The sequence below is a fragment of the Echeneis naucrates genome, chromosome 19, assembly GCF_900963305.1.
Source record: "Echeneis naucrates chromosome 19, fEcheNa1.1, whole genome shotgun sequence".
NCBI lineage: Eukaryota > Metazoa > Chordata > Actinopteri > Carangiformes > Echeneidae > Echeneis > Echeneis naucrates.
In genome coordinates, this window is record NC_042529.1 from 9002734 (window position 1) to 9028195 (window position 25462).

General features: G+C 40.9%; 4 protein-coding genes across 8 annotated transcripts; 2 read left to right on the top strand and 2 right to left on the bottom strand.

Moving 5' to 3' along the window:
* Positions 1 to 816: 816 nt before the first annotated feature.
* vkorc1 (vitamin K epoxide reductase complex, subunit 1) lies at positions 817 to 2304 on the bottom strand. Its single transcript, XM_029527019.1, has 3 exons — positions 2022 to 2304; positions 1531 to 1640; positions 817 to 1258 (listed from the first exon to the last, which is right to left on the bottom strand). The coding sequence occupies exons 1-3, from the start codon at positions 2207 to 2209 to the stop codon at positions 1047 to 1049; spliced, it is 510 nt and encodes a 169-aa protein (XP_029382879.1). The 5' UTR covers positions 2210 to 2304; the 3' UTR covers positions 817 to 1046.
* A 551-nt stretch (positions 2305 to 2855) lies between these two features.
* Positions 2856 to 8618, top strand: mapk7 (mitogen-activated protein kinase 7). Of its 2 annotated transcripts, none has more exons than XM_029527012.1 (7): positions 2856 to 3045; positions 4014 to 4280; positions 4454 to 4619; positions 4857 to 6409; positions 6502 to 7598; positions 7863 to 7993; positions 8310 to 8618. In XM_029527012.1, exons 2-7 carry the CDS (start codon positions 4019 to 4021, stop codon positions 8455 to 8457), a joined length of 3357 nt encoding a protein of 1118 aa, XP_029382872.1. In that variant the 5' UTR covers positions 2856 to 3045; positions 4014 to 4018; the 3' UTR covers positions 8458 to 8618. The 2 variants fall into 2 exon arrangements, with proteins under 2 accessions (XP_029382872.1, XP_029382873.1); XM_029527013.1 differs by having other exon boundaries at positions 4017 to 4280.
* A 236-nt stretch (positions 8619 to 8854) lies between these two features.
* On the bottom strand, positions 8855 to 23077 carry LOC115059517 (serine protease 27). 3 transcript variants are annotated; one of them, XM_029527018.1, is made up of 10 exons: positions 22955 to 23077; positions 22655 to 22824; positions 21814 to 22007; positions 19284 to 19659; positions 16399 to 16478; positions 12429 to 12541; positions 12161 to 12240; positions 10708 to 10979; positions 9588 to 9748; positions 8855 to 9399 (listed from the first exon to the last, which is right to left on the bottom strand). In XM_029527018.1, exons 6-10 carry the CDS (start codon positions 12534 to 12536, stop codon positions 9145 to 9147), a joined length of 876 nt encoding a protein of 291 aa, XP_029382878.1. In that variant the 5' UTR covers positions 12537 to 12541; positions 16399 to 16478; positions 19284 to 19659; positions 21814 to 22007; positions 22655 to 22824; positions 22955 to 23077; the 3' UTR covers positions 8855 to 9144. The 3 variants fall into 3 exon arrangements, with proteins under 3 accessions (XP_029382878.1, XP_029382877.1, XP_029382876.1); XM_029527017.1 differs by having other exon boundaries at positions 22655 to 23071; XM_029527016.1 differs by lacking the exons at positions 16399 to 16478; positions 19284 to 19659; positions 21814 to 22007; positions 22655 to 22824; positions 22955 to 23077 and adding an exon at positions 12729 to 13093.
* pax10 (paired box 10) lies at positions 17919 to 24588 on the top strand. Of its 2 annotated transcripts, XM_029527015.1 has the most exons (8): positions 17919 to 18143; positions 18912 to 19141; positions 19316 to 19510; positions 21146 to 21228; positions 21370 to 21526; positions 21839 to 21912; positions 22682 to 22814; positions 22943 to 24588. In XM_029527015.1, exons 2-8 carry the CDS (start codon positions 19036 to 19038, stop codon positions 23041 to 23043), a joined length of 849 nt encoding a protein of 282 aa, XP_029382875.1. In that variant the 5' UTR covers positions 17919 to 18143; positions 18912 to 19035; the 3' UTR covers positions 23044 to 24588. The 2 variants fall into 2 exon arrangements, with proteins under 2 accessions (XP_029382875.1, XP_029382874.1); XM_029527014.1 differs by lacking the exon at positions 17919 to 18143 and having other exon boundaries at positions 18779 to 19141.
* Positions 24589 to 25462: the final 874 nt, after the last annotated feature.

The following is a 25462-nucleotide window of genomic DNA, read 5'->3' on the forward strand; positions in this document are numbered from 1 at the left end:
TGGTAGCTAGAGGGAAACATGAAGGCTTTTAGTCCAATTTAGAATGCAAACAAAATTTTTTGCAAGAAAGCGATTACTGTAAAAAAATGCAGTTGTAAAATAAATAAATTATTATATTTGGCAATAATCAACACTTAGCTTTAAGAGAGTGAGTCTCAAAAAACCAGCAACTTTTAAGGCTTTGGCATCTGTTTCCATGCATTAAAAAATAAATGCTGTAATTTTTTTTAACCTTTATCTGCCTGCTGTACATTATATTGTTGTACTTACTTCATGATTTAATCCCCTATCTATTATGAGATTTCTTTTTAATAAGTTAAACTTTTTTAATATATCTTAAGAGAGAGCAACCAAATACATTTGCAGCATAGCGGTTAGCGCTGCTGCCCCACAATAACAAGGTTGTGGGTTAGGTTCCCTGGCCTTTCTGTGCAGAGTTTGCATGTTCTCCCCATGCTTGCAAAGACATGCATGGTAAGGTTGATTGGTGACTCTAAATTTTCAGTCGGTGTGAGTGTGAGTGGTTGTCCGTGTCTGTGTGTTGGCCCTGTGATGGACTGGCGGCCTGTCCAGGATGTACCCGCCCTCACCTAATGTGAGCTGGGATTGGCTCCACCGCCCCCTGTGACCCAGAAATGGATAAGCAGTAGAAGATGAATTGATTAAATTATATTTGGTATTTAACGCTATCTACTGGTCAAACTAAGCAATTGCAGGGACCTGTACTATTTGCCACATTGCCACTATTTTGCATGTCAATCTCAAGGATTTCTGTGGACTACAATCAGCCAGGCCTTAATCACATAAGACAAGAAGTAGTGTTTAAAAAAAATTTATAATTGCCATCAAAATGCACATTGAAATCCAAAATGTTATTGTTGTATAATAAAGTTTCTGTCCTGAAGGTGAGCTTACAAATCCTGAGGTGCACATCTAGTCCTGTATCTCTGAAAAAACACTGCAGGTGGGAATTTGCCTTTCATATCCAGTGTGGCTTCAGCTGAGCAGAAAAAAAGGAAGGTGCTGAATTTCACAAAGAGCGCAGTTTATCGAGCCTTTTCTTTCATTCCTTCAATTGCCTTCCTTCGTTTGAGATTGGTGAAGAGCAATGCAAAGTTGATGATATATGTTGACACACAGACCATGCAGAAATCCCCCAGAACAAAGGCCAGAATAGACGCAAGATAGAGCGAGCCGGCCACCGACACCCAGGAGGAGAAGACCAAAAACAGTGCTGCTTTCTTGGACAGCGACAGTCCTGGAATAAAGACAAAAGGATTTCAGATGCCAAAATAAATAAAGAGAGTAGAAAAGCAATACTTAGGAATGTCGGCAAAAACTATGTCTGGTGCAAATTAAGTGCAAATTATAATTTTGAGTAAAAAAAAAAAAAAAAAAAAAAAAAAATACAGTGATTTGCTTATAAGTGCTGCCACTCATGGTTTACATAACCGCTGAAATACAAACAATGTGTTGCCTAAAAACGCTCAACACTGCACTATAATTTACAGGAGACACTGACAGACTAACCAAGGGCCATCTGCAGAGTGTAAAATATGATGCCAAGCAAACTGTTGGGCTGGTTCAGTGGACTGTCCTGAGCCACAAAAAACTGGACCAGACCAAAGCCACGTCCCCATCTGTCAACAAAGGAATGAGAAACGGTCAAAACAGCACATCATTGAAACGATTATGAAAAGGTATCTTATGCAGCTCTTGAGAGACATAAAGAATAATTCATAAAAAGTAACTTCCTGGGTAGTGGAGTAAGTGGAAATCCATGTTGTGCTAAATCTCTGTAAAACAGAAGCTAAGCTTAAGGCTCTTCAGAGGAATTTAACACGTGGCAGTGAAAAAGGTTGGAGGTGCCATGAAAATTTCAGATTTCAGAATATCCAAGTTTGTTTGTCTCCCCCCCCCCCCCAAAAAAAAAAAAAAACAGTAATAAGATAAGAAGGAAGCCGAGGTTTACATGATCTGTACAAAAAGTACGGACAAATGAGGATCTACAAAAAGTGTACCTGGAGGTGAAGACCTTGGAGCAGCTAACAGACTCCCCCAGGTCACACATGGCTCTGTAATCTGGATCACTCTCTCGGGACAGCTCGACGTGGAGCGCGTAAACAGACAGCATCAAACCAAAAACGCACAAGAACACACGCACTTTTCTCTCCCACGTCGGTGTCCCCTGAGCACCTCCGGCTGCCATGTCGCTATCAGACACTGTGGGTTTATCACACAGCTTCAGGAAGGTGTGCTGATGAATTAAATGTGGTTGCAGGGCTTCCTAGCAAACTTCTCCGAAATGTCCACTGAGCGCGTGTGACGTGTTAGGTCAAAAACCACATTCTCACTTCTGATTGGTCTGCTCGGCTGGTGTCGCTGCCTCTGATTGGCCAGATGAGCACAGATGTTGGAGTCCTGGACTTTCATCCCTCTGACCCCAAATGGGTCAGAAACTAATTGTGTTACTCAAATAAAAGTAAGGAAGCCACCGCGTAAACATGTCCCACTACAGTCCTACTTAAAAATAACATACATTGAGTCACAAAAACCAAAGCGCTCATTATACATCACATTCCTGGACCTCAAATTAATTCCTTATTTTGACCTTATTATAGACAGTGATTATTATAGGTCCACCATACACAGAGTGTGGCTCCTCCTAAAGTAGTTAACTTCTGGAAAACAGCGTCACCCCCCCCAAAAAAACAAAAAAACAAAAAAAACAACGCTACTTTAATGATCTACCCCGCCTCCTACCACGTCAACTGCTCCTATTCGGCAGTCACCCTGACGTTCCCTCACCTCATTGGTCCGCCACATGTCACTCAAATCCAACGCGGAAGTGTTACGAGGAGGCGGCAGACAAAAACAAGACATAACCGCGCTGCTGCGGGAGTAAAAACCCAATCTCAGATGTTGCGGTCGGTTCCCACAGTGAAAGTGTCTTCCGTCACTCAGAGGAACATCTCTGTGATGCCGTGTTGGGGTTTTATAACCGAAAAAGACATGGTTCATCGTACCTAGAAACCCGAGCTTCAGGTAACTAGCCTACGCCCCTGCGTCATTAAAGTGGGTAAGGTCTTTCTTTACTCGCTCTGTTTAACAGAAAGTCCACATACCTGAAGGCCAACCCGTCTCTGGCTGTGCGTTTGTTAGCTGCTCTAATGTGGCCCCTCATTTTGATCGACAGCTACAGGTTTTGGCCACTTGACTGTCAGGCCTGAAATCACTTGGTTCTGTCCCACCAGATCATCCTCTCAGTCCACATTCAGTCTGTCTCCATCTATCTACGTCATCCAACTACAACTCAGACTTCAGTACGGTTGTTCAGCCTAAATTGTACCCCGATATGTAAACCGCGATCTGGGTAAAGTCCTGAGGGGGCTCCTGAGGGGGCTCCGGAGGGCCCCAGAGCTGAAGTCAGGTGTCAATAGTTTGGTTTAATATTGCATCTCGAGTCATTGTGGCTGACAAAGCAAGGATTGAATATTAACGAGGCACAACAATAACTAATGGTTACCGATTGCACTGTTGTGATTTTGTTTTATTTCATGCAGTAATTGTCAATTATATATGCTATTATTTATTATTATTAATTAGATTTATCTACTTTTATTGACATTTCAAAATTAATTAATATATTCATTTTCCTATTTGGGGCAAAAGCAGTTGGTCAGTCTATTAGTGCATAATTATTCAAATTAATGCAGTTACACATCATTCTGGTATGATGAAAATTTTGATGAGTAAAATTAATCCAGACAATGCAGCATTCCCTCAGCCTTGATGTCCTAAAAGCTCAAGCTTCCTCTGGTTGCATGGAAAGGGTGAGCAAGTAGCAAGTATTCATATTGGAAAACACTAAGACAGAAGGGTGGATAAGCCTTAAGGGGCACTGACATTTACATGAATTGTCCACCTTAAATATGATCAAACCACACAAAATGTGACCACCTGTAAGATAATATCAAGATATGCCTTACTTTGCTATTTGTCTTTCTTTACAGAAGAAATGTCAACCAAAAAGGGTGGAGAAGGTAAAAACCACCAACCTGTGGCCATGTCATCAGACAAAGGAAGAGAAAACCAGAGCCAGTGTGGAGGCGAGGCAACGGGAACCACCACAGACACCAGCACAGCAGCCAAAAACTTGGCTTTGCTTAAAGCACACTCTATGGATGTCAAATTTGACGTTGGAGAGGAGTATGACGTCATTGAAACCATCGGGACCGGAGCTTATGGAGTCGTTTCATCTGCCAGGAGACGGGACAATGGTACGGCTGCTCTGATGATAAAATTCACATAACTCATTATGTACAACAATTCCTTTTGTGATAGTCGTGGAATTTATTGATCTTAGTGTTGTAAGTTAAATTTTTCTATACACCATATCCTGTCTTCTATTTTTTTTTTTTTTTTTCAACTGAATCAACTTTGAATTTCACAGGCCAGCAGGTGGCAATAAAGAAGATCTCCAATGCTTTTGAAGTTGTGACCAATGCCAAGCGCACATTGAGAGAGCTCAAGATTCTTAAGCATTTCAAACATGACAACATTATCGCCATCAAAGACATCCTACAGCCAAGCCTTCCCCACTCTACCTTCAAGTCTGTGTATGTGCTTTTTATATTAATATGGATTGGCTCCACACAATAAAGAAATGACTATTTAACACCATGACTTCTATGGCAGTTGTACTTAGCAATGTTTGTAACATAGAGACACAATATCACAGCTACTGCATCAGTCTGTCTGTTAAAGTAAAAGAAAATTACCTTAATTCAAATAAAAAAGTAGACTGTGCATTTGTGAGCTTGTCAAGTTCAAGTTTACTTTTCCCATGTTTGCAGGTATGTGGTGCTGGACCTCATGGAGAGTGACCTGCATCAGATCATTCACTCTGCCCAGACACTCACTCCAGAGCATACACGCTACTTCCTATACCAGCTACTCCGTGGCCTTAAATACGTGCACTCTGCTAATGTCATCCACCGTGACCTCAAACCCTCAAACCTCTTGGTGAACGAGAACTGTGAGCTGAAAATTGGGGACTTTGGCATGGCGAGGGGTCTCAGTTCACACCCCGAAGAATCTCATTCCTTCATGACTGAATATGTGGCAACACGATGGTATCGTGCTCCTGAACTCTTGCTGTCTCTGAATCACTATAGTTTGGCCATTGACTTGTGGTCTGTGGGTTGCATCTTTGCAGAAATGTTGGGGCGTAAGCAGCTTTTTCCTGGGAAGCACTACGTCCACCAGCTCCAGCTCATTTTGTCTGTGTTAGGAACTCCTCCAGAGGGTTTGATTGGCGCTATTAGAGCTGACAGAGTACGCTCCTATGTTCAAAGTCTTCCATCACAATCAGCTGTGCCTTTGACCAAACTCTACCCACAAGCCGAACCAAAGGCTTTGGACCTGCTGGGAGCCATGCTGCGCTTTGACCCTCGTGAACGAATCAGCGTGACACAGGCGCTGGAGCATCCTTACCTGGCTAAGTACCATGATCCCGATGATGAGCCAATTTGTGTGCCAGCTTTTGACTTTGAATTTGACAAGCTTCCAATGAACAGGGAACAAATTAAAGAGGCAATTCTGATGGAGATCCAGGACTTTCATAGAAACAAACAGATGTGTCGCCAAAGGCTGCAGTTCAGGCCTTTGGCCAGGGTGAATGGCGGAGTGGCAGCACAAAGCAGTAACCAGTGTAATGCTCAGGTTTCGAGTGTGAACCTGACCAAATCCACATTGGTTCCCATGACACAACACTCACAAGCAACACAGTTACAGCAGCAGCAGAGGACAGATGTGAAATCTCAACAGCAACAAGACCATACGCCTGCAAAGGGGAGCTGTACATTTACAAATCAGATGCAAAACTTTAATAAGCAGACATCCCTTTTAGAAGTTGCCCCATCTCATGTGTCCCACAACTTGCCTCTATTCTCTAAAAATGAAGGTGGCCCAGTTGATGTGGACATGCCCAGTGCCAACTCAGACAGCGGCCAGCCAGAAACTATAGATTTAACAACACCAGTGTCAAGCCAAGATGGTCCGTCAGAAACGATGCGAGACAGTGAGGCCCAGGAACGGCTATCCAGCAGTCAAGCTCCTCTGACTCAGTCCACACAGAGCCAGTCCATGACCCAAGCTCACACCAGTGTCCCCGCAACACCAGCACAGACCCTGACACCCCTACCCACAACTGTGCACACACTCTCGCTCTCTGTGGCACAAGCCCAGTCACTGTCTCAGTCACTTTCACAGTCACTGACCAAGAATGTCAGGCCTCCTCCAGGTGCAGGAGAGGGAACCAGAAAAGAAGGAGCAATTTCAGAAGATACAAAAGCAGCACTTAAAGCAGCTTTATTGAAATCAGCCCTCAGAAATAAATCCAGGGGGGGTAAGTCTACATTCTCTCATACATCTACTTTTTGTAATACTGCATACCACTGACACATCATCCTTTAGCTCAATTTGATGTCTTCATTGCAGATGGAGGTATGTCCGCACTAGGCATGGATGCTGCGGTAGGAGGCAGCATATTGTCCTCCCTGTCGTCTGTTCCAGAGTTGCGTCGGCCTGTCACAGCCCAGGAACGTCAACGAGAAAGAGAGGAGAAGAGAAGGAAGAGGCAGGAAAGAGCAAGAGAGAGGGAAAGGAAAATGAAAGAAAAGGAGAGAAGAGAGGGAAAGCAGGGGGACTCACTGGGTGGTGTTCTGCTGAGTGACAACGACAAAAGCCTTCTGCAGCGCTGGACAAAGATGATGGACAGTCGCAATGACAAATCTCAGATTTCTAGCAATGACGGGACAAAAAATAAAGAGTGTAACGTGACCTCGCACCGCAGTGTAACTATTGGTGATAACGCTCAAGGACCCCTGAACAATAACACAGAGAAGGAGGTGAGAATTCAGTCTCACGAAAACCTGATCCCTCAAGTCAAACCTAACCAGCCAAGCTTGTTTCAGCCTCCCAGTACCCAGCAATCGTCATTACTGTTCTCCATGAACCAGAGGAAACCTCAAGCAGATATAGTTGTTGCTGTGAGTGGAGGGATAGATATAATGGCGGTCACTAGTGGCTTTGTTAAAAATAACACACTCAAACCTCACAATGAGAGCAATGGACAAAGTGGTTTCAACTGTTTGGGGAATTGGAGTAGCCAGCCATTAGAGACGAGGCCACCTCAACAACCACAGCAAAGTAGGAAACTGCAACCTCTACCATCAAACTTTGCCCAACCTCAAAGTCAAACACAACCTGAACCCCCACCTCAGTCACAGCTGCTTCCACTGGAGAGTTTTCTTACTAAAGCTCCAACACTTACAAGCAGAGAGACAAATGGGAATGTGGACATCAGTGGCCAAAATAACCTCAACTCCCACTCCAATATAAGCACTGGGCAAATAGAGAAGCTGTGTCCCACTGCAGAGGATAAACCGGGGCAGCAAACCACAAACCCACTCTGCGGTGCTTTAGGAGTTCCTTCACAGCCTCATCCCAGTTTAGGATTCACAGATACAGGACAGCAAGTGGCCTCTGTTGCCCCTGACATCCACACAGTAACACTGCAGCTGTCAAAATCCCAGGTTTGTCAGTTGTTTTCTTTGCTGTGTAGTGATACTTTCCAATGTATTTCTAAAAGTAGTGTTTTGTCTAAGAGATTTGAAAGTCTATGTATTTAAAAAAAAAAAAAAAAAAATACTGGATTTGCTGTCATTGTAGATGCTGTAGAAAAACATTTTCTTCTAGATATGTCTGAGCTTTAAATGTCAAAAATATTCTGTGTGCCTTGAACTGATCTCAAGGTTAAACAGTACAGTTGACTTAATGTTTTTCATTTCTCCTGTCAGGTGGAGGACATTTTACCTCCAGTCTTTTCTGTCACCCCTAAAGGCAGTGGTGCTGGTTATGGTGTGGGCTTTGACTTGGATGACCTGCTTAACCAGTCTCTGACAGACCTGCAACACTGTGACAGGGACAGGTGAGGTCTTCCACAGTACTCAGGTTTTACCACTACGAGTCTGAATTATGTCTGTTGAAATTCTAGATCTAGAGAAGTAGCGAATGGCTCTGCCCCTACAAAGTACCCAAATTCCTTACTATGGTTAAGGTCCCTTAAGTGAGTTTGTAAGCAACCAAACACAATAACTTAGGGTTAGGGTTACATAAGAATTATGTTTAAAATCAATTTGATGAGATTTAACCAAACACTGGAAAACACCTGAAATTTGAGTAGGCTAGACACATGACAAAAAAGCCAGTGTACACACACTTCCTGTATTTGTCTCCTCCAACAGTTTTGACTCGGCTCCCCTCTCAGCCTCCCTCCTTTCTGACTGGAGTGAGGTGCATCGCATGACTCCAGCCGATCTGGAATCACTGCAGCAGGAGTTGCAGCTCGGCTCTCCCATGATCCTCTCCGATACCATTCCCCCTGATGCCTGACTCTCTCTTTTGTGGAATATTAAAAGAAGATAACATTTGGAATTGTGTAAACATTTTTAGCATGAAAACTTTGATGATCAAATTAATTTAAAACAAAAAAAAAAAAAAAAAACAGGCACTACCAATTAGTTTTTCTACCATGACATGCTGTGCTTTCTTTATAGTAAAGAAAACTTTGCCATCACTAGTCTGCCTTTGAATATTCAGTGAACTGCACTATATTTCAAAAATCTTTTATTGAAAGAAAACATTTGAAAGAAATTGTGGGTTCTGCCACTTGACAGGTCTTTAAAAAAAATAAATAAATGTTTTGTTTTGTTTTTTTAAACAGAGTTTAGGGCTAAAGCTTCAGTCCACATGTAACATGGTACAAGCTTGAAGAGCGAACCAAGAAGAGTCTGAGATTCAAATGAACAATTTATTGCAAATACATAAGATATAATTGATTTACCTCATAATTCTGATTTAAAATACAAACCTATCAGTTACTTTGACTCAAATCAGAATGTAGAGTCTCAGCTATAAAAATCAAGAGTATAGTACTTTGGATTTTCAATATGGCTTCATGTGCAGATATAATTTTCCATTTTGATTATTCACAAGCAGTTTGGGCTTTGGTCAGATAATCTCTGCCTTCACTTGGCCGGTTTACGTTCTAACTCCCAGAAATCCACTGTCCAAAGTGTTTTATCTCGGTAACAGGATTAATAGGGTGGACAGCGAGCTGATCATCACGCCAGCCCCCGCGCACCAGTTCCGGTCAGCTCGGCCATACAGCCTTATCTCAGGAATTGTGTCGCGGATGAAGCTTGGATAACTGGTCAGTCTGGTGTATACACCTGGCTGGTTTCGGTTAGCACAGCCCACTCCAAAACTCACCACCCCAGCCTGCACCCAGGTCCCATTCACCATCTTGCAGATGAGAGGCCCTCCTGAATCACCCTAAAAAAAAAAAAAAAAAGTATTAAATAGCCCACACAAAGATTCAGTCAGCTTTTTGCACTGGGAGCTATCAAAGTGCAAGAAATCGCATTTCAACTATTTTAAATGTATGTTCTTATTTTGCTCATTGATACAAGCACGTGCTCATGAACCAAAATAAAGCAGCACAAAAGCTGATCCAACAATACCTGGCAGGAGTCCTTTCCACCATCCTTGTATCCAGCACAGATCATGTCATACAAGATGTCTACATTCTCTGTTGGGTTCAACTGGTACATCTCCTGACAAGCACTTTGAGAAATGATTGGCACCTGCACCTCCTGCAGAGTCCCAGTTCCTGGCAGAGGGACTGATGGGATATGATAGCAGAGAACAGGTATTTTATATTTGTCCTGTATAAATGTATTCATGGAAAACATGCTAATCAGAATTTAACATAATTGTGATCCACTGGCACAAACTGCAAATGACAAAAGCTCTTGTGCAAAAGAACTCAATTCAGATTTTTTTGCCAACATTTTGAAAGCAAAATTTAATTCATTTGCAATCATTCCAAAGGTATTTACACTCATTGACTCATACATTGTTTTCCTTTGCCTCAGCATTTTCAGTTTTCAGAAAATAATTACATTGTAATGTAAAGTCTCAATTCTAATTTTAGAAGGTTCAAAGAAACCAAGTGAGAACTGTTCTTTGTAGTTGATCCAACCCTTTTAATACGTGGTGCCCAATTAAGCTAAATATTTAGAGACCATGTCCTAAAATGCATTTGCTGGTTCTTCTATGGACTGGACATGTTTGACTGCCAGTGGGACAGGTTAGCAAGCATTTGTTTTTGATGGCACTACAACAAGATGAATGCTGAGGAAACGAAGAGCAGTCATCGTGATTTCCTGGGTGGCGTTTTATAAGTCAGCAGGGCCAAGATCCGAAACGCTGGGACAAAGCAACCCAAGAGTGACTGGCTGAGTCAGCCCCATAAGCTCAACCAAAACTAAAGACAGACCCCATAACACCCAGGAGCTGAAGTCAGCTACATGGAAACCAGGGAGAACGAGCCATTTGCTGATGAATGAGGGTTCATGACTTAAGGCTGTGATTGACTATGAAGATTTTACACAAAATATTAAGTTTGATTTTGCTTGACTTCATGTGGATCTACGCAGTGATGTTTGAACCCCTAAATTCTCAGTGCTCTGGGTTAAAATATACAGTCTTTATATACAACCTGCTCAATTTAAAGCTGACAGTGCTGAATAAATGTCTGCACAAATGCTAAAATTATGTAAAGAATTCAACAAGCCCTACCATCTTCCCGGATGTTCCCCCAGCCAGTGACAGTGCACAACATGCCACTTGGGAATACAGTGCCAGATGCAGGCAGACAGATGGGACGCACGCGATCGGACCAAATTATTGGATTGTTCAGCTGCACCAGAGCCAAATCTTTCCCATTGTAAGGATCACTGTAACCGGACGGGATGAACACCTGGTTTACACGGTATGATGTCTCGTGCGGGTTAAAGCCATTCAGCTGGTACCGGCCCACGTAGATAATGTAAGAGCTCACATCGGATGGACTGCAGAAATAAGAGGAACACTGAATGGGAATGAACTAGTTCCAGAAAATAACACAAACTATCATTTTATATTGTTAACGTATAATGGCAGGATTAGGATATCAGGTTTTCTTTTCCTCAATAGGAACTTTGGCATAATCAGATACATCAGATGAAGATGCATTGGAGAATTTCACCAGATAGATCTGAAAATATTTTGCTCAGCATCACAATTTATCAATCATCCTAATGTTTTGGTTTCACTGGACCTTTGTCATAAGTACTTTAAACAGTTTTTACATGGTCTTACATAGATGCCCCAGCCCTCTTGTGGGCCCAGGTAGATGTGTGACAATTAATCACTTGTGGTTTCAATCAATGACTGAGATTTCTGTGTAATCTCCCATGTTATATTCCAAACTATCATATGATTATAAATGCAAAAAAAGCAAAACAGAAAAACAAGTGGGACATCACAGCATATAGTCACATCTGGTGACAAAATTACATACAAACACTCAGGTGTATGGTGGAATGGTGAATGAGAACTTCAGCGTTGCATGTATCATGAGTCACACAAGGAAAGTAATCATACACAATAAACACTTAAATTACTTCTTCGAGCATGAGCTACCATGGGATCTCTTTACTCAACATTCATTGCACTTCTCTCCTATTGATAAATTTATAAATTTTTCCACTTCATTCACACTGTTGTTCCTTAAAATGGACAAAATGGAAAAAAATCATTGTGCGCATCTGTGTGTTGAGGTGTAATCCTCCATACTATATCTTTGAGGGGTTAATGACCATCTTGTCCCAGTTTTAAATTATCAAAAGTCAAGATATCCTGATCTCCAGCCTCCTTTTCTATTTTAGTACTAATAGTTTATGTAAGATCAGTTCAAGTGAGGACACAACCATACATGGACAGGGGCTCAATTGGCGTAATTAAGTATTTTTTGATCAGTTGCAATAGTGTGCAGGGCTTCTGTGAGCAAGACCTTTGTGGTAAATTTTAACATTTAACAAAAAGAAATCAAATAATGGTTCAATATCATAGCGCAAGCTCCTGATTCACAGCAGAAGGATGAACCAAACATTCTCTGTGAATTCCAGTTAAAACAGTAAGACAGAGCCTTTCTAAAGGTCCCCAGCTGTAAATCAATTTGCAGATCCCTGTTTGTGGTGAGTTTTCTTACTTGGGGAAGCAATGAGCAGCCGACAGGACCCATTTCTCCGCAATGATGGAGCCTCCGCAGATATGACCGTCGGTGACTGTCTGGAGGCCAAAGGGAGAGAAAGGAGTGAGTCACCTCTGCATCACAGACAAGTCCCTTCCTCAGCAGGTCACTTTGTTAAACTGAACTCACACTACGCCGCACATGCAGCTAAGCCCACAGGCAGGACTGATCCTACAGAGGGCTAGATGCTGAGGCTGGCAGATGGACCAGTTTCACAGGGACCCACCTGTATGTCAACCTGCCAGGGCCAAGCCCCATCTGCTGCGTCCACCCCTCCCACGATCCTGTCCTCGATTAGAGGGGGCCGGCCACATTCTTGGGCAGAGGAGGCCATAAAACCTAAAAAAAAAAAAAAACACAATAAACATAAATCACTTTTCTCACTAAACCAAATGGAGCCAACAGGACATCTTGGGGGCAACACACACACACAAAACAACCCAAAACAGTTTAGGTAAAATAACAAGCAGCAGGTGAAGCGACAACAAAGCAGGATTAGGAGGGGTGGGGGTGGGGGGGGACTCACCTGTTAGGCTCCAGAAAATCGCTTTAAATAGTAACTTGGGCAACATTTTGGAGGTTTCTGGGCACAAAAATATATAAGTCACTGCCTAACTAAATAAAGACAGCCAACATTTATCATTTGGGCCTACACCCGAACGAAGGTCGATTTTAGCGGCGCAAAATTTTCCCGCTCCTTTTGGTACCGTCTGTCCAGAACTCAAATTATTTTAAAGAAACAAAATAAAACGGTATAAAATAAAGGTTGTATGGGACCTGTAGCTAAAACATTAGACCCGCAGTCCTTCACCGTGGACTCGTTTCCTCGAAGGACCCTGAATCCAGCTCGGATTTCAGGTACCGAAGTGTTTCCTGCCGGGATCAGCTGGCTTTCTGTGGCCTCACCGCCGACCAATCAAAACTCTCGTCCCGCCCCCCTGAACCACCTGTGCCAAATGAAATGGAAGGATTTTACCCGCGGACCAATCACATCGTTTCATCTTGGCTTCAGGTGAAGCGAAGCGACAATAAATCCAACAGCTCAAAACCAGCGCTGACCCCGGAACTGAGAATAATACTGTGGTTATCAAATCTCTGGGACAGGTGTACTCACTGTTCCTAAAACCAGGACCGAATTCTTATCTATCGCTGCAGTCACAAAGTCCACTGAAAACTGTTGCTCCCTTTTTAATCACTGCTTTGCAATATCTTTTAAAAATTGATTTAACTTTTTATTGTTGCTATGATTTTTAATGTCATGCTTTTAATGTTATAAATCTTTTGCTGTACTTCTGTACAGCACCTGGAATTGCTGGATGTATGAACGGTGCAATGCAAATAAAGTTGCCTTGCCAAAGTCTCCGGCCTTTTCTGAATAAAAGCTCATCTTGAATGTGTTGAATAAATGTGTCTCTTCTGTTATGAACTACAATTTTATTGCAAGATACAAGGCATCAATATTAATATGCAATCAAATATATTTAATTCCAGTATAAGCATGTGTTGCTGATGCTAATTTGACTTATCTTTTGAGAAAATGTCTCAGCTTAGAAGGATACAATGTTATATTCATATTTTTTCTGTAAATTTCCAGATACACATTAACATGTGAAAGCTTTTGCAAAGCTTTGTCAAAGCTATGATATTAAAGAAAGAGAACAACAGGCCTCAATTAGAGGAAAAGAACACTCAATATGACCCAGATGTTTAGTGAATCAAAGGAAGAGGTCAAAGATTAAACACTCATGGAAACTGGGCAGATGTGTGTATTTAAGGAGTGATTTTGTGCTCCGTGATTTGATTGAGTGTGTTGCTGGCTGGATTTTGAAGATCAACATACTGTAAGTTATTTCATTGGTTTTAAGAGCGCCCCACACATCTGGGCTGTGGTTATCCTGTTTTTCAGTTGTTGTTGTTTTTTTTTTTATGACGCCAAATATTTATTCCCTCTGTCCATAAAGCTGTTTGTCTGTCTCTCTTTTTCCCTCTCTCTTTCCCTCTCTTCCCTCCCTGCATCTCTCCCTCCCACCCTGTCTCGCTGCCCCAGGCAGTGTGTCTAGTTTCACAGAGCAATTGAAGGTGACAGGGACAGAGAGAGAGGGAGAGGGAGGGAGGGACAGAGGGAGGACACATCACAGCATTGCCTAGGGCTACACAACAGTAGAGGAAGAGCAAGAGATGGAGGGACAAAGAGAAAAGAGAGGAGAGACTCATGAAAGTACTCATGGGGAATTCCATAAACAGGTAATGGAAAAATAAAGTTGCACATAAGCAACTGAAATGTGTGTTAGTGCGAATAAGTGTGTGTTTCACATGCATTTGCCTCCAGGCAGCTCATATGCACTTTTTTTTTTTTAATCACTAACAGCATATTTGTGTGTGTGTGAACCCCCCCACTCTGCTCCTCTCACTCATAATATATGAACACATTACAGGACCCAGTCAGTAAGAGCAATTATAATGCACTCTCGTTTGTTTTTATTTTAACGACTTGATGAATATTTGTCATGGCATTGTAACCATGGTGACTGCCTCCACCGCCGCCACCCCCCCTTTGCCTCCCCTCCCAGCCCTGTCCACCACCCCTTCCCCATCCCCCCTTCAGCGCTGAAAAAGCAAGGGATGGTGAGCGAGAGAGAGAGAGAGAGAGAGGGAGGGAGGGAGAGAGAGAGGTGACAGGAATGAACTAACAAGATGCACTAAAAAAAATGCATGTCCTGGAGCTACATGAATCTTTGCAGTGAAGCACGCGCCGTCTCACACACACAGACACACACACACGTTATTGCACTCAGCACACAGGGATCACATAGGTTAAGCCACATTGCAACAACTGAAACACAATAAGAAGAAATTGAATAAAGGAAAAACAAAAGAGTAAGCAGCTAGAAAACTGACTGAGAAGAGACGTGTGTTTGCAGGGTGAATGCCATGTTTCTAGGCTTCATTTTAATTAATCAAGCTGTTTTTTTCTCAGCTTTCCCACTATGACTTTCTTGCTTCCTTCCTGGTTCTGTCCTCTTATTCAGGTCAGTCCTAAATTTCAAATAGTATTCAAATAGTACACATTTGAGATACATACACTTTATATTCATCTTCTTTATGCTTTTATTTCCCTACAGTCTCTTACGGAAGAAATAATGTGCATTTTCTTATGTCAGATTTATTTGACTTTTATTCAATTCCACTTGATAGAATTAGATTTTTCACAAAACAATGAGTTTTGTAAACAATAGAATAAACTACTCAGTGGAATGAAAAGTAAGTTCACTGAGCTCTGCCTTAACCAGCTATAAATATTGAAAAGCTTCTTACATTTTTGTGTATCACTAGTAATAATACAATGATACATTATATTTAATGATATCTGAATTATGGACACTAATGTTGCCAGTAAATATATTACATTTTTACATACATTACATTGATATATTACTTTTACTTAGGTAAACTGATGACTGCTGGCCTTGCACTTGTATTTGAGTATTTTAATAATGTGATTCTGGTAGTTTTACTAAACTAAAAGACTAAAGGATTTTTACTTCCTTTTACCTCTGAACTTGTCAAGTCCTTTCCTTTCTCCAAGGCATGTCTCTGAGGAAAGTAACTGAGAAAGGGGGGTTGGAGGGGGGCAGAGAGACAGAGCAATGGGGGCAGAGGAGAAAGAATAGCAGAGTATGAAAGAGAGAGGGAGCGACAGAGAGAAAGGGAGCGCAAAGTCTTGTCAACCGGAAATAAAACAAGCTGGCACCCTCCCCATCCCCAAGCCCCTACACCCACCCCAAAGTCACATACTTCCTCTTCACTCTCTCTATCTCTCTACTCTGCCTCCCTACCTCCATCTTCCATCTCTCTCTTCTTCTCTTCTCACTTCCGTTGTAAAGAGATATATTTAAACCCCAGTTCTGTTCTTCTGTCGCTCTTTGACTGAGCCATACATACCGTCATACCTGCGTCATTACTTATGCCTTACATCAAACACAGTGTTGTGGGTTTTTGTGTATTGTGCTCCTTAAATGAGTTTTGGGGCCAGACAATGTCTTTGTTTATTGTTCCTTAGCTTAAGATCAGTGTTATAACAAGAGAACAATACCTCTGTAGTCAGAAAACAATAGCCAGGTACCCTGAGAAAAACTAACTCAAATACTGATTACTTCAGTTCCTGTGTTTAAAAGCAATCTATTGTGATTACTTACCTGCCTTTACAGCTATGAAGTCCTTAAAGACCAGTTCTGGAAATCCGCAAGATCATCCACATGAGCCTGATTTCAAATATCTAATGAAAAAAAGAAAGTGAGGTCAATATAGGAACAGAAGAAGTCAACACATCAATCTGTTAATCTACAGAAAATTAACCAGTCGTGAGTCACTTCTAAAGCAAAAAAAAAAAAAAAAATCTGTTTTGAATTTAATAATTTTGAGTTTTGGACACTTCCAAAAAGGTAATTTACTAAAACTGTGATGCTATCTTTTCAATATTCCCAGTGTGTTATATTACATAATATTAATCAGTTAATCAAGAAAACAATTGGAAGATTGTAATCAGTGATGAAAACAATTTCAGCTCCAACTGTAATGCAGAGGATTCATATACATAAATACAGTCCATAACATGAATATGCATATTCTACATGTGAATTCTCATGTTATACAAATTACTATACTACACATATTCAAATATTTTGTAGCTAAAATAAAAATATAATTTTATTTTTTCTTTATTGTACAAATATCAGATGATTCAATAGGGATAACACTATTGTATTATTAAATCTTTATAGAATTAAGACATTAAATTAAAAACAGTAATTCATTTTTTTAAAGATAAGCTGAAAAATACAAAATTTGACTGAACAAATACCTAACAATAAAGCATTTAATGTGTTTTAGTACTTAGTGCTTATAATAAGTGGTTTTGTTTATTTTTGGAATTGAATTGAAATTGAATTAAGTTTAATATTATCATTATTGCCAAGAAATACATCTTGTCTGTATAAAAGGTTTTTATAATGCACCAGTTTTATGATGCTTCAAATCACATCAGGGGCTTAAAATGATAAATCAAGACATGGAAACACAATTTGTTCTGTTTAGTGGTACATAATAATTGACAGAACACTTGAGCAAAATCTTCCTTTCCTACTAATGATGATAATAATACTTACTAATAATCTTCTATCTTTCCCGAAATAATATCTGTTTCTGTGTGAAGTTGCTGTACTTAAGTCTTACAATACAATAAGATAAATTCAAGCAAAGATGCACGTTCTCGTGTCAAAGCTTTGTCAAAGTTATAAAATTGAGCTCTTTTAAATTTACAATAGAAATGAGATCTCACTAGCATGAATGTTAACTTTAATGTGATAATGCCCATTGTGTGGTTGCACATATTTTAATGTAAAAGAAAAAAAAAAAACTTGACACGACACACTTGACTGACAATCTTTCTCAGTACTTTTGTGTAATTTATGGGTAAAATTGAATTCCATCATCTGTTTATCATCCACTATCTCTCCATTATCTGTGCTTTATGCTGCACTCTCTAGGCCTCCCCTCCTCCTCTCGCTGGCATTAAGTTCAAACTTGACACTGATGTTGACTCACTTTGTCACCCCTCGGTGGCTCTCCCTCTCTTCCTCTCTCTCTTCCTCTCTCTCTCCCTCTCTCTCTCTCTCTCTTTCTCTCTCCATCCTCCATCGCTCGGAGGACAAGAGTGCCCGCAGACGCATTTCTCTCCGGAGCCCCCCCTCTCACTCTTTCACTCTCTCTCACCCTGTCTAACTCTCTCTATCTCTCTCTTACTCTCTCCTTTACACACACACACACACATTATTGTCAACAAAGCTGGAGAACAAGGGACGTGTGGGGAACAGGGGAATAAAGGTCCATAGAAGAGAAGACTAACACACAGGAACCCTGCATAATTTCACCTGGAGAATCAGTAAGTTTGCAAAAATTTGTCTTTAAAGTGTTTTGGTGTGTTTTCGCTTAGTGCTGATGTCACTTATTTCATATTGATGCACTGGGAGCTTTAGAATGACTACACCACCAACTGCAGTCCTGAAAATGATCTGTAATATGAGGAAAAACATAAATACATTTTTGGGACTCCTTCATCCAAATGAATGAAGTTTGACCTTTGACATTATGCTTCTTCAATAGCCGAGATATCATACGCTTGTGTTCCTTTCTGACTCGCTAAATTGTTGATTTACGGAAATAGAATGGAAAATAAGATAAAAGATAAGAACAAGTGCTTTAGTTTGTCTAAGATTTTATCGAGAAAGATAATGCTGTTTTTGAACATATTTCAACTCTTTATATATCTAATTTGAAGTTACACATGGGCTTGGTTCCAGTGTTTTATAGGAGTCTTGTTCTTGTCATGTAACAAATGTGTGTGTGTGTGTGTGTGTAGTGCATACGCGACTTACCAGCAAAAATAGAGCTAAAAGCAAGTAGCATGATAAATGTCATGGCTTTCAGAGTGGCTTCTAATGTACCCTAGCTCCCCATGGCATACTAGCATACCAATGTATAACACACACACGTTCCGACAGCACATATGTAACTAACTCCATTTCTTTCTGTCATCATGAAGCTAATTCACCACAATGCCAACCATGTGTGAACTCATGCGATACGAACCCCTCCTTCTTCATTTTCCCCCTACCCTCCTTTCATCCGCCCACCCACACACCCTTTACAGAAGGAAGGAGTTGGGGATCGAAGGAGGGAGAGAGGAACGAAAGGTGGCAATAAACAGGGGCAGATACGTACAGGAAGGAAAGGACCCCTTTATATCTCTTCATGGTGTTCTGGACACTCGTAGTATGTATGAGAAGTTAACCATGCTGAACCTGCAGAGCGGCTCAAACTGGAGCGGGCCTAACAACTGGTACCATGACCCCACAGGAGTCCAGACACAACACAGCACAGGTGAGGGCACATTAACATAAGTGTCTGCAGAGAAATTCAGCAGCCCTGCACTTGTAGCTGCCTCACAAACTTCCTGTTAGTTCAAATTAATCAGATCTCACAACCTGTGATTCACGGTACCATCCCTTTTCTTGATACTCACACATGTCTTTTGTCACCTTACTCTCCCGGCAGTGTCTGAGGGATGCCTGCTGGACACAGAGGGCAGCATGGGGGGAGAAGCGGGGGGAGGAGGAGCGGGCAGAGGGGGAGGAGTCCCCGTGGAGCGGGACGAGGGTGAGGAGTCTCAGCTGAGGCTGCAGCTCAAGAGGAAGCTGCAGAGGAACAGGACCAGCTTCACACAGGAGCAGATCGAGGCTTTGGAGAAAGGTCAGGCCGTGCGAGCACACACAGTGCTCTCTTTGCTTTTCAGCCAATCCCTGACCTCCAGAGTGTGTCATGACGCAGCCTGTCCTGACAATTTTTTCCCCTGCCAACACCTTTGTCATGGGATTATAGGCTTTACACCTTGTTGACAGCTGTTTTTGAAAATGACAAGGGAGATAAATATGAGAAATCACATGGATTACAAACAACAATCAGGCTTTTTATCAGATATTTTGCCTGACAACTCATCAGAGATAATTCTTCTCAAGCAGAACAGATGATTTTTATCAATCCCTGCAAGCGTGAAAAAGCAATTCTCGCTGTCATCACTTCCAGATTCAAATTATTCAGAATCTTAACTCCAAATATTTCGGATGTTCTCCAAAACGCCTTGGGCAGCATGTACAGCTGAGTTTTGATGATGCATCTATTACTGTGGTTGTATTTTATGTATTGTGTGGTGAGATCTGGCCCTCGTTGCCTTATATCCACTGAGAGGGATCAGCAAGCCACCCTTGACTGGATATGGCTGGAGCAGACCCTTGAGCTAAATAAGGACGCAATGTCCACTGTGCAGCCGAGTGGAAACGTATCACTGTGGTCACTCTGTGCAAATGACATTAATGAGGTACACTGACCTCAGTGCATGGCCAAGGCACAATAACAATCATGTGTTGACACAGATGCCAATTATAACTGAGCCAATTATACCAATTTGGGAGACTGCCTTAATTTATTGTGTCATTATTATTGTCCCTGTGCAATATGGAATGCGTTCCTGGTTTGGACTTTGGTCTTTAGGTATTCATAGCTGTGGTTATTGTTAATGATTACAATATCATTATCCACCCATTGCTCTGGTTTCTTTCCTCCCATCGTATTAATGTGCTAAAACATTTTAGGTGTCGTAGCTGTCATGAGTACAGACCCACACTACCACTGAACTTGAAACTCCAGTTCTTTAGGATGACTCAGGTTGTCATTTGGAAAGAAAAGCAAATTCTCATTTCAACCTGTCAACCACACAAATGTCAGCAGTTAGTCAACTATAAATGAATTGCCACAATGAGAAATGATACTCTGAAACAGGACAACTGTTTGATGTGAACATGACTCAACTGAACTGAACAGAACTGAACACGCTGTCTCGACTATACTGTTCCCACCACGAAGGATAATTTTAGTCAAACTCTTAATGACAATATGACACCGGTCCAATCTAAGGTACTCAAAATGTAAAAAATTAGAAACACAATACAAAATGAAAAACTAGAAATACTTTTTCTTTAGTTTACTTTCAGTCAGCTTTCTTTAACTAAAGTGCTTACATCTCAACTTCAATCCTTTTCGTTTTAACTTTTGCCGTGTTCCATGATGATAAATAATTTATATAAAGTGCAACAGATAAATATTTTAAATCTGGTTGTAAGGATACATCTTGGCTTCTGGGATTTATGTATTCCAATTTGAATTTAAGATAATGTTAAGATAATGTTAAGATAATGTATCGTTTCACTGAAATATGTACAGATGGAACCAAAATATATTCACACCATGGAGGAAGAGTTATCTGGCGAGCTGTCATCCTTGATTAAGACTCACACTTTGTGTTTGACATCCAGTTAATATCTTCTACAGAGTTTGAACGGACACATTACCCAGATGTTTTTGCAAGGGAGAGATTGGCGAACAAGATCGATTTGCCGGAGGCCAGGATACAGGTGTGGAACGCTTCAGTCAACCTTCCTATCACACTTCAATTTTTTTATTTATTTGTTGATGATGCAGTAATCAGTTTTTTCAGGACATGGTCCACTGGACCTGTTCATGATAAACAGGCCTGACAGAGCTCTGATTGGCAGGTGTGGTTCTCAAATCGAAGAGCCAAATGGAGAAGGGAGGAGAAGCTGCGCAACCAAAGGAGGTCAGGGGGCGTGACCTCCTGTTCACAGAGCCAAGCCCCTCTAACCACTTCCTTCAACACATCCGTCTATCATCAGCAGCACGGCAGCAGTTCAGGTAAACATCTAGTCACTGCTGCTTTTAGTTCTAATTACAGGACAGTGCACATGTTTTTTGGTTTGTCTTTACATCCCATTGGTAATCCAGAAATAAATAGTCCATGTTTGGTCTTAATAATTTATATATTTAGTCAAAGGAATATTTCACTATTTTATAATTACAAACCTCAGAGCTCCCCTGCTTGACTTTAAAAGGCAGGCTAACCATTGGAGTTTCTCCATTAGAGCACATCTATATTACAACATTTCCTCAGTGCGTGTGTGTTTGTGTACATGTGGGCTCACCATCTTGCTCTGTGCCTTTCCCCAGGGTCCATGTTGAGTCAGGCTGAGTCGTCCCTGCCGAGCTACAGCTCCCTGTCAGTTTTCTCATCTGGAGTCCAGGTTGGGCTTTCATCATTCATCATTCATCAGCACCATCCAAACTCAAATAGCACAGGCTATCACCATACAGCAGAGCTGCCTTATTATTCCTCAGGCTAAACACACAATAATGAAAATTAGAATAGAATAAATAAATATTATTATTACTGCTATAATTACATCTAAAGTTAAATGAATGACACGTAACAATAACAAATCATTTATTTCCCTTCCATCACGTTGCAAATTACAAAAGTAGTGTGGCAAGTATGATAATGATAATGATAAAAGAAGTTGATGTTAAGAAATAAATAAAAAAATATATATTTGTTTATAAATCAGTATTTGTGATCAGGATTTTTCATTATTTCTAATCTATAGGGTCCAAAGATTTTTGCAGGTAGTCATTCTTCAAGGATGACCCTTAAATGAATGCACTCAATATTAAAAATAAATAGCAAGTTAAAATAGCACAGTAGATCACATCGAGTAGAGAGGAAGAAAGGAAGAGCAGGCTTCATATTAAGATCAGAAAGTGAGGAAGAATACAATATGATGAATTTGGGCTGTCGCTGCTCATCTTTACTAAAACACTACTCTAGCACCTCCGTGTGGTTAAACTCAAACCACCTGCCTGTTCAGCTCATGCATGCTTGGTCTACAGTAAACCTGGAATAATACAGTTCTCTCAGCTAATGCAGTAATTTTTTTTTTTTGTTTTGTTTTCATTTGAAATCTAACTCAGATTTTTCCTCTCCTTCACCTGTCCACTCCCACTGCCACTCCTCAGTCTATCTCTCCCCAGTCGGCCTCCTCTTACTCCTGCATGTTGCCTCCATCCCCTTCTGCCCCTCGCAGTTTTGACTCATCAGCGTACTCCTCCCCTCATCTGCAGACGCCAACCGCTGCCAACTCCAACACTGGTGAGTAGGGCTGAAACATTCATTTCATATCTGTGTTTTAACTCAGACTCTGCACAATTAGCTAAACTGTTACTTCAACCACAAACTAACAAATTGACTCCCAATTTTCCTCTCTCTGTCTCGTTCAGGCCTCATATCACCTGGTGTCTCGGTGCCAGTCCAGGTCCCAGGAGCTGAGCAACAGAGCATGAGTCAGAACCTGGGTCAGTACTGGGCCAGACTACAGTGAGCAACAGACGGTCACTTCCGAAAGGCAGAAAGATCTAAAGGAGAAGGAAAAAAAGGGCATGTAAAAATAATAATAAAGAAAACAATGTGGGGGACACACAGGTTTTAAAGGAGCACAGGTCTGAGCTTTAGAGGGGCCTCAATGAGTTGAAGACCCTGAAATGCATTCAATGTTTACAAATTCAGCCAAGAGCAGCTTTGGTTGCACCTGACGGTACTCTGGTCACACTGGTATTTACATAGTATTATCAGGTTGCGCTTTCTTTTTTTGAATAGTATATTAATCATAGAATTGAGGTCAGGATTAGAAATAGGATAAATTTTTAGGCTGTGTTTGAGATTAGAGAGTCAGTAGCAGGAAAAATATGGGGGTTAGGTGACACTGTCTGTAGAAGTGCAACAGATGGCAGTCGTGTTATTTGAGAATTAGCTAAAAGTTTTGCCCTATTTTACTGTGACAAAACTCAGAGGAAACACAGATAACAAATAACTGGACACTGTTTCAATGTGTGAATACACAGCAGGACGTGGATGATATTAAGAGAAGCCAGCCAGTGGCCTTCTTCGCTCTAGTTAGTTATTTCCACAGGTTTTAACAGATTTATCCACAGAGGAGGCATACACCCACTCAGAGGTTTGATGTAGGAATGGCTCATCTGTTTGAACCAACGAGCTTTCAGGCTGAGAGCACATTACAAATTTAAGTGTGTCTGTGCGTTTTGAGTCCGTTTATAAACAGGTCTGTGAACAAGGATCGTAACTAGCAAATGGCAAGATATTCTGCCCAAGTGAGATGATTCAATTGTACTAAGTAAATGCCAGCAGAGGTGCTGTGAGGTGTAACCACAGTTTCTTGTTACTTGAGCAGCTCGACGATGTTGTGATAGCTAGCTTGTTCCCTGAGCATAAGCTGTGTGAGGCTACTGTGAACTATAGACTTGCTTATGGCAATCACTTTTACTAAAACTTACCAAAAAAAAAAAAAGTGTAAATCCTATTCCTGCCAGCAAAGTTACACAAAAACTGAAACTGCATATTTTTGTACAGACATCTGTGTATGATGAAGATAACTGTGGAATATTGTCAGACGTTATTGGAGGGAAGAATGTAGCACATTGTGAATTCAAATCACCCTCAAAGCACATGTTTCATTGGTCATAATAAAATAATAGGAATACACCGTATAAATATAGCATATTATGTACAGTTATTACAGATTTCTGCCAAAAACTACAGTAAAGCAATTTCTTTTTTCTTTTTTTTTTAATTTCATGAATGCAGGGATCAATTTGAGATATTTCTTTCGCACCACCAATCATTAGCAGTATTAGCTGTGATTTTGCCCATCACTGATGAAACATACCAATCAGCTAATGACAATCAAGCAATGTAAGAAAACCAAACAAAAAGACTTGCGAGACTGACAATCAAAGCTGGAGGTGGAGGATAGCGAAATGAAAATACTGTGAAATTATTGCAACACTGTCAATACAATAGCAAAGACTTTCTCAGCTGTGCATGACCAAAAGGAAAAAAAAAAAAAAAAGCCGCTATAGACAATCAGCTACTTGCAGAAATGATTCAAGTATTGTACAAAAACTGTTACTGTACTTTGCAGGGTTTTAACTTCTGCTCACTTTCCTCTTACTATTGGTTTTGCTGATGCATCTCAGTTTCATCTCAGATGAAATGTCTTTCAACTCTTATTTATTTGTCTTTTCACTTGTTCACATAAGTCCTCTGTGTTGTTTCTGTTGTTGTTGTGTGCTGTGTTAGTACTGTATAGCTACCAAGAGTCAACCCTTTTTGTGAAGGCCTTGGATCCCTTTAATGAAAATAAAACAGTGTGTAACGAATAGAAATTCAAAAGCCTTTATTTGTGATGTCCAGTGATATTTTACTCACTCGTTTTCCTCGTTGTACAAGAAAAACACATGGTTAATGTGGTAATTTTTTTGTTAAAATGACACCACATCCTGTCCCTCAATCTAGCAACACAAATTCTGTGTCCTTTGGTTTGCTATTACAACCTCGTTGTTGGTAAAGACATACCGTTCTTCATAACTTCTGGTTCACCACTGTCACTCACCACATAAGTTTATTCATCTGTTGAATTGATATTTTGTTAAGACCCAAAAGAAAACTTAGCTGTATGCACCAAACATCGAAATATAAAATAAACATCTTATTCATAGCTAGTCAACAGTACAAGAAATAAATCGCCGTCTAAAAATACAGCCCTAACCTGAATGTGAAATATGAATACAACTCTGAATCAAAACAAGGAATTCTTTCATGTTCAGGACAGATTTCATGCTTATTGATGATGCAGCGACATGAAGCAGACATGACGGAAACTGGACAGCCATTAGCAGGGCAGCATTTTCTGTTAATGGCATGACTCACTCTGGCCCAGGAGG

What these genes read in the sequence shown, in the direction of transcription:
- vkorc1 (XM_029527019.1), bottom strand. Translation starts at nt 2,209, where the DNA reads ATGGCAGCCGGAGGTGCTCAGGGGACACCGACGTGGGAGAGAAAAGTG. An exon ending in TCCAAGGTCTTCACCTCCAG is followed by an intron (nt 1,641 to 2,021) that starts GTACACTTTTTG and finishes CTTTGTTGACAG; the next exon opens with ATGGGGACGTGGCTTTGGTC. An exon ending in CACTCTGCAGATGGCCCTTG is followed by an intron (nt 1,259 to 1,530) that starts GTTAGTCTGTCA and finishes TCTTTATTCCAG; the next exon opens with GACTGTCGCTGTCCAAGAAA.
- mapk7 (XM_029527012.1), top strand. Translation starts at nt 4,019, where the DNA reads ATGTCAACCAAAAAGGGTGGAGAAGGTAAAAACCACCAACCTGTGGCC. An exon ending in CAGAAATAAATCCAGGGGGG is followed by an intron (nt 6,410 to 6,501) that starts GTAAGTCTACAT and finishes TCTTCATTGCAG; the next exon opens with ATGGAGGTATGTCCGCACTA. An exon ending in TGCAGCTGTCAAAATCCCAG is followed by an intron (nt 7,599 to 7,862) that starts GTTTGTCAGTTG and finishes TTCTCCTGTCAG; the next exon opens with GTGGAGGACATTTTACCTCC.
- LOC115059517 (XM_029527016.1), bottom strand. Translation starts at nt 12,774, where the DNA reads ATGTTGCCCAAGTTACTATTTAAAGCGATTTTCTGGAGCCTAACAG. An exon ending in CCTGGCAGGTTGACATACAG is followed by an intron (nt 12,241 to 12,428) that starts GTGGGTCCCTGT and finishes TTTGGCCTCCAG; the next exon opens with ACAGTCACCGACGGTCATAT. An exon ending in GCTGCTCATTGCTTCCCCAA is followed by an intron (nt 10,980 to 12,160) that starts GTAAGAAAACTC and finishes TTATTTCTGCAG; the next exon opens with TCCATCCGATGTGAGCTCTT.
- pax10 (XM_029527014.1), top strand. Translation starts at nt 18,817, where the DNA reads ATGCCAACCATGTGTGAACTCATGCGATACGAACCCCTCCTTCTTCAT. An exon ending in TGCCGGAGGCCAGGATACAG is followed by an intron (nt 21,229 to 21,369) that starts GTGTGGAACGCT and finishes TCTGATTGGCAG; the next exon opens with GTGTGGTTCTCAAATCGAAG. An exon ending in GCAGCACGGCAGCAGTTCAG is followed by an intron (nt 21,527 to 21,838) that starts GTAAACATCTAG and finishes GCCTTTCCCCAG; the next exon opens with GGTCCATGTTGAGTCAGGCT.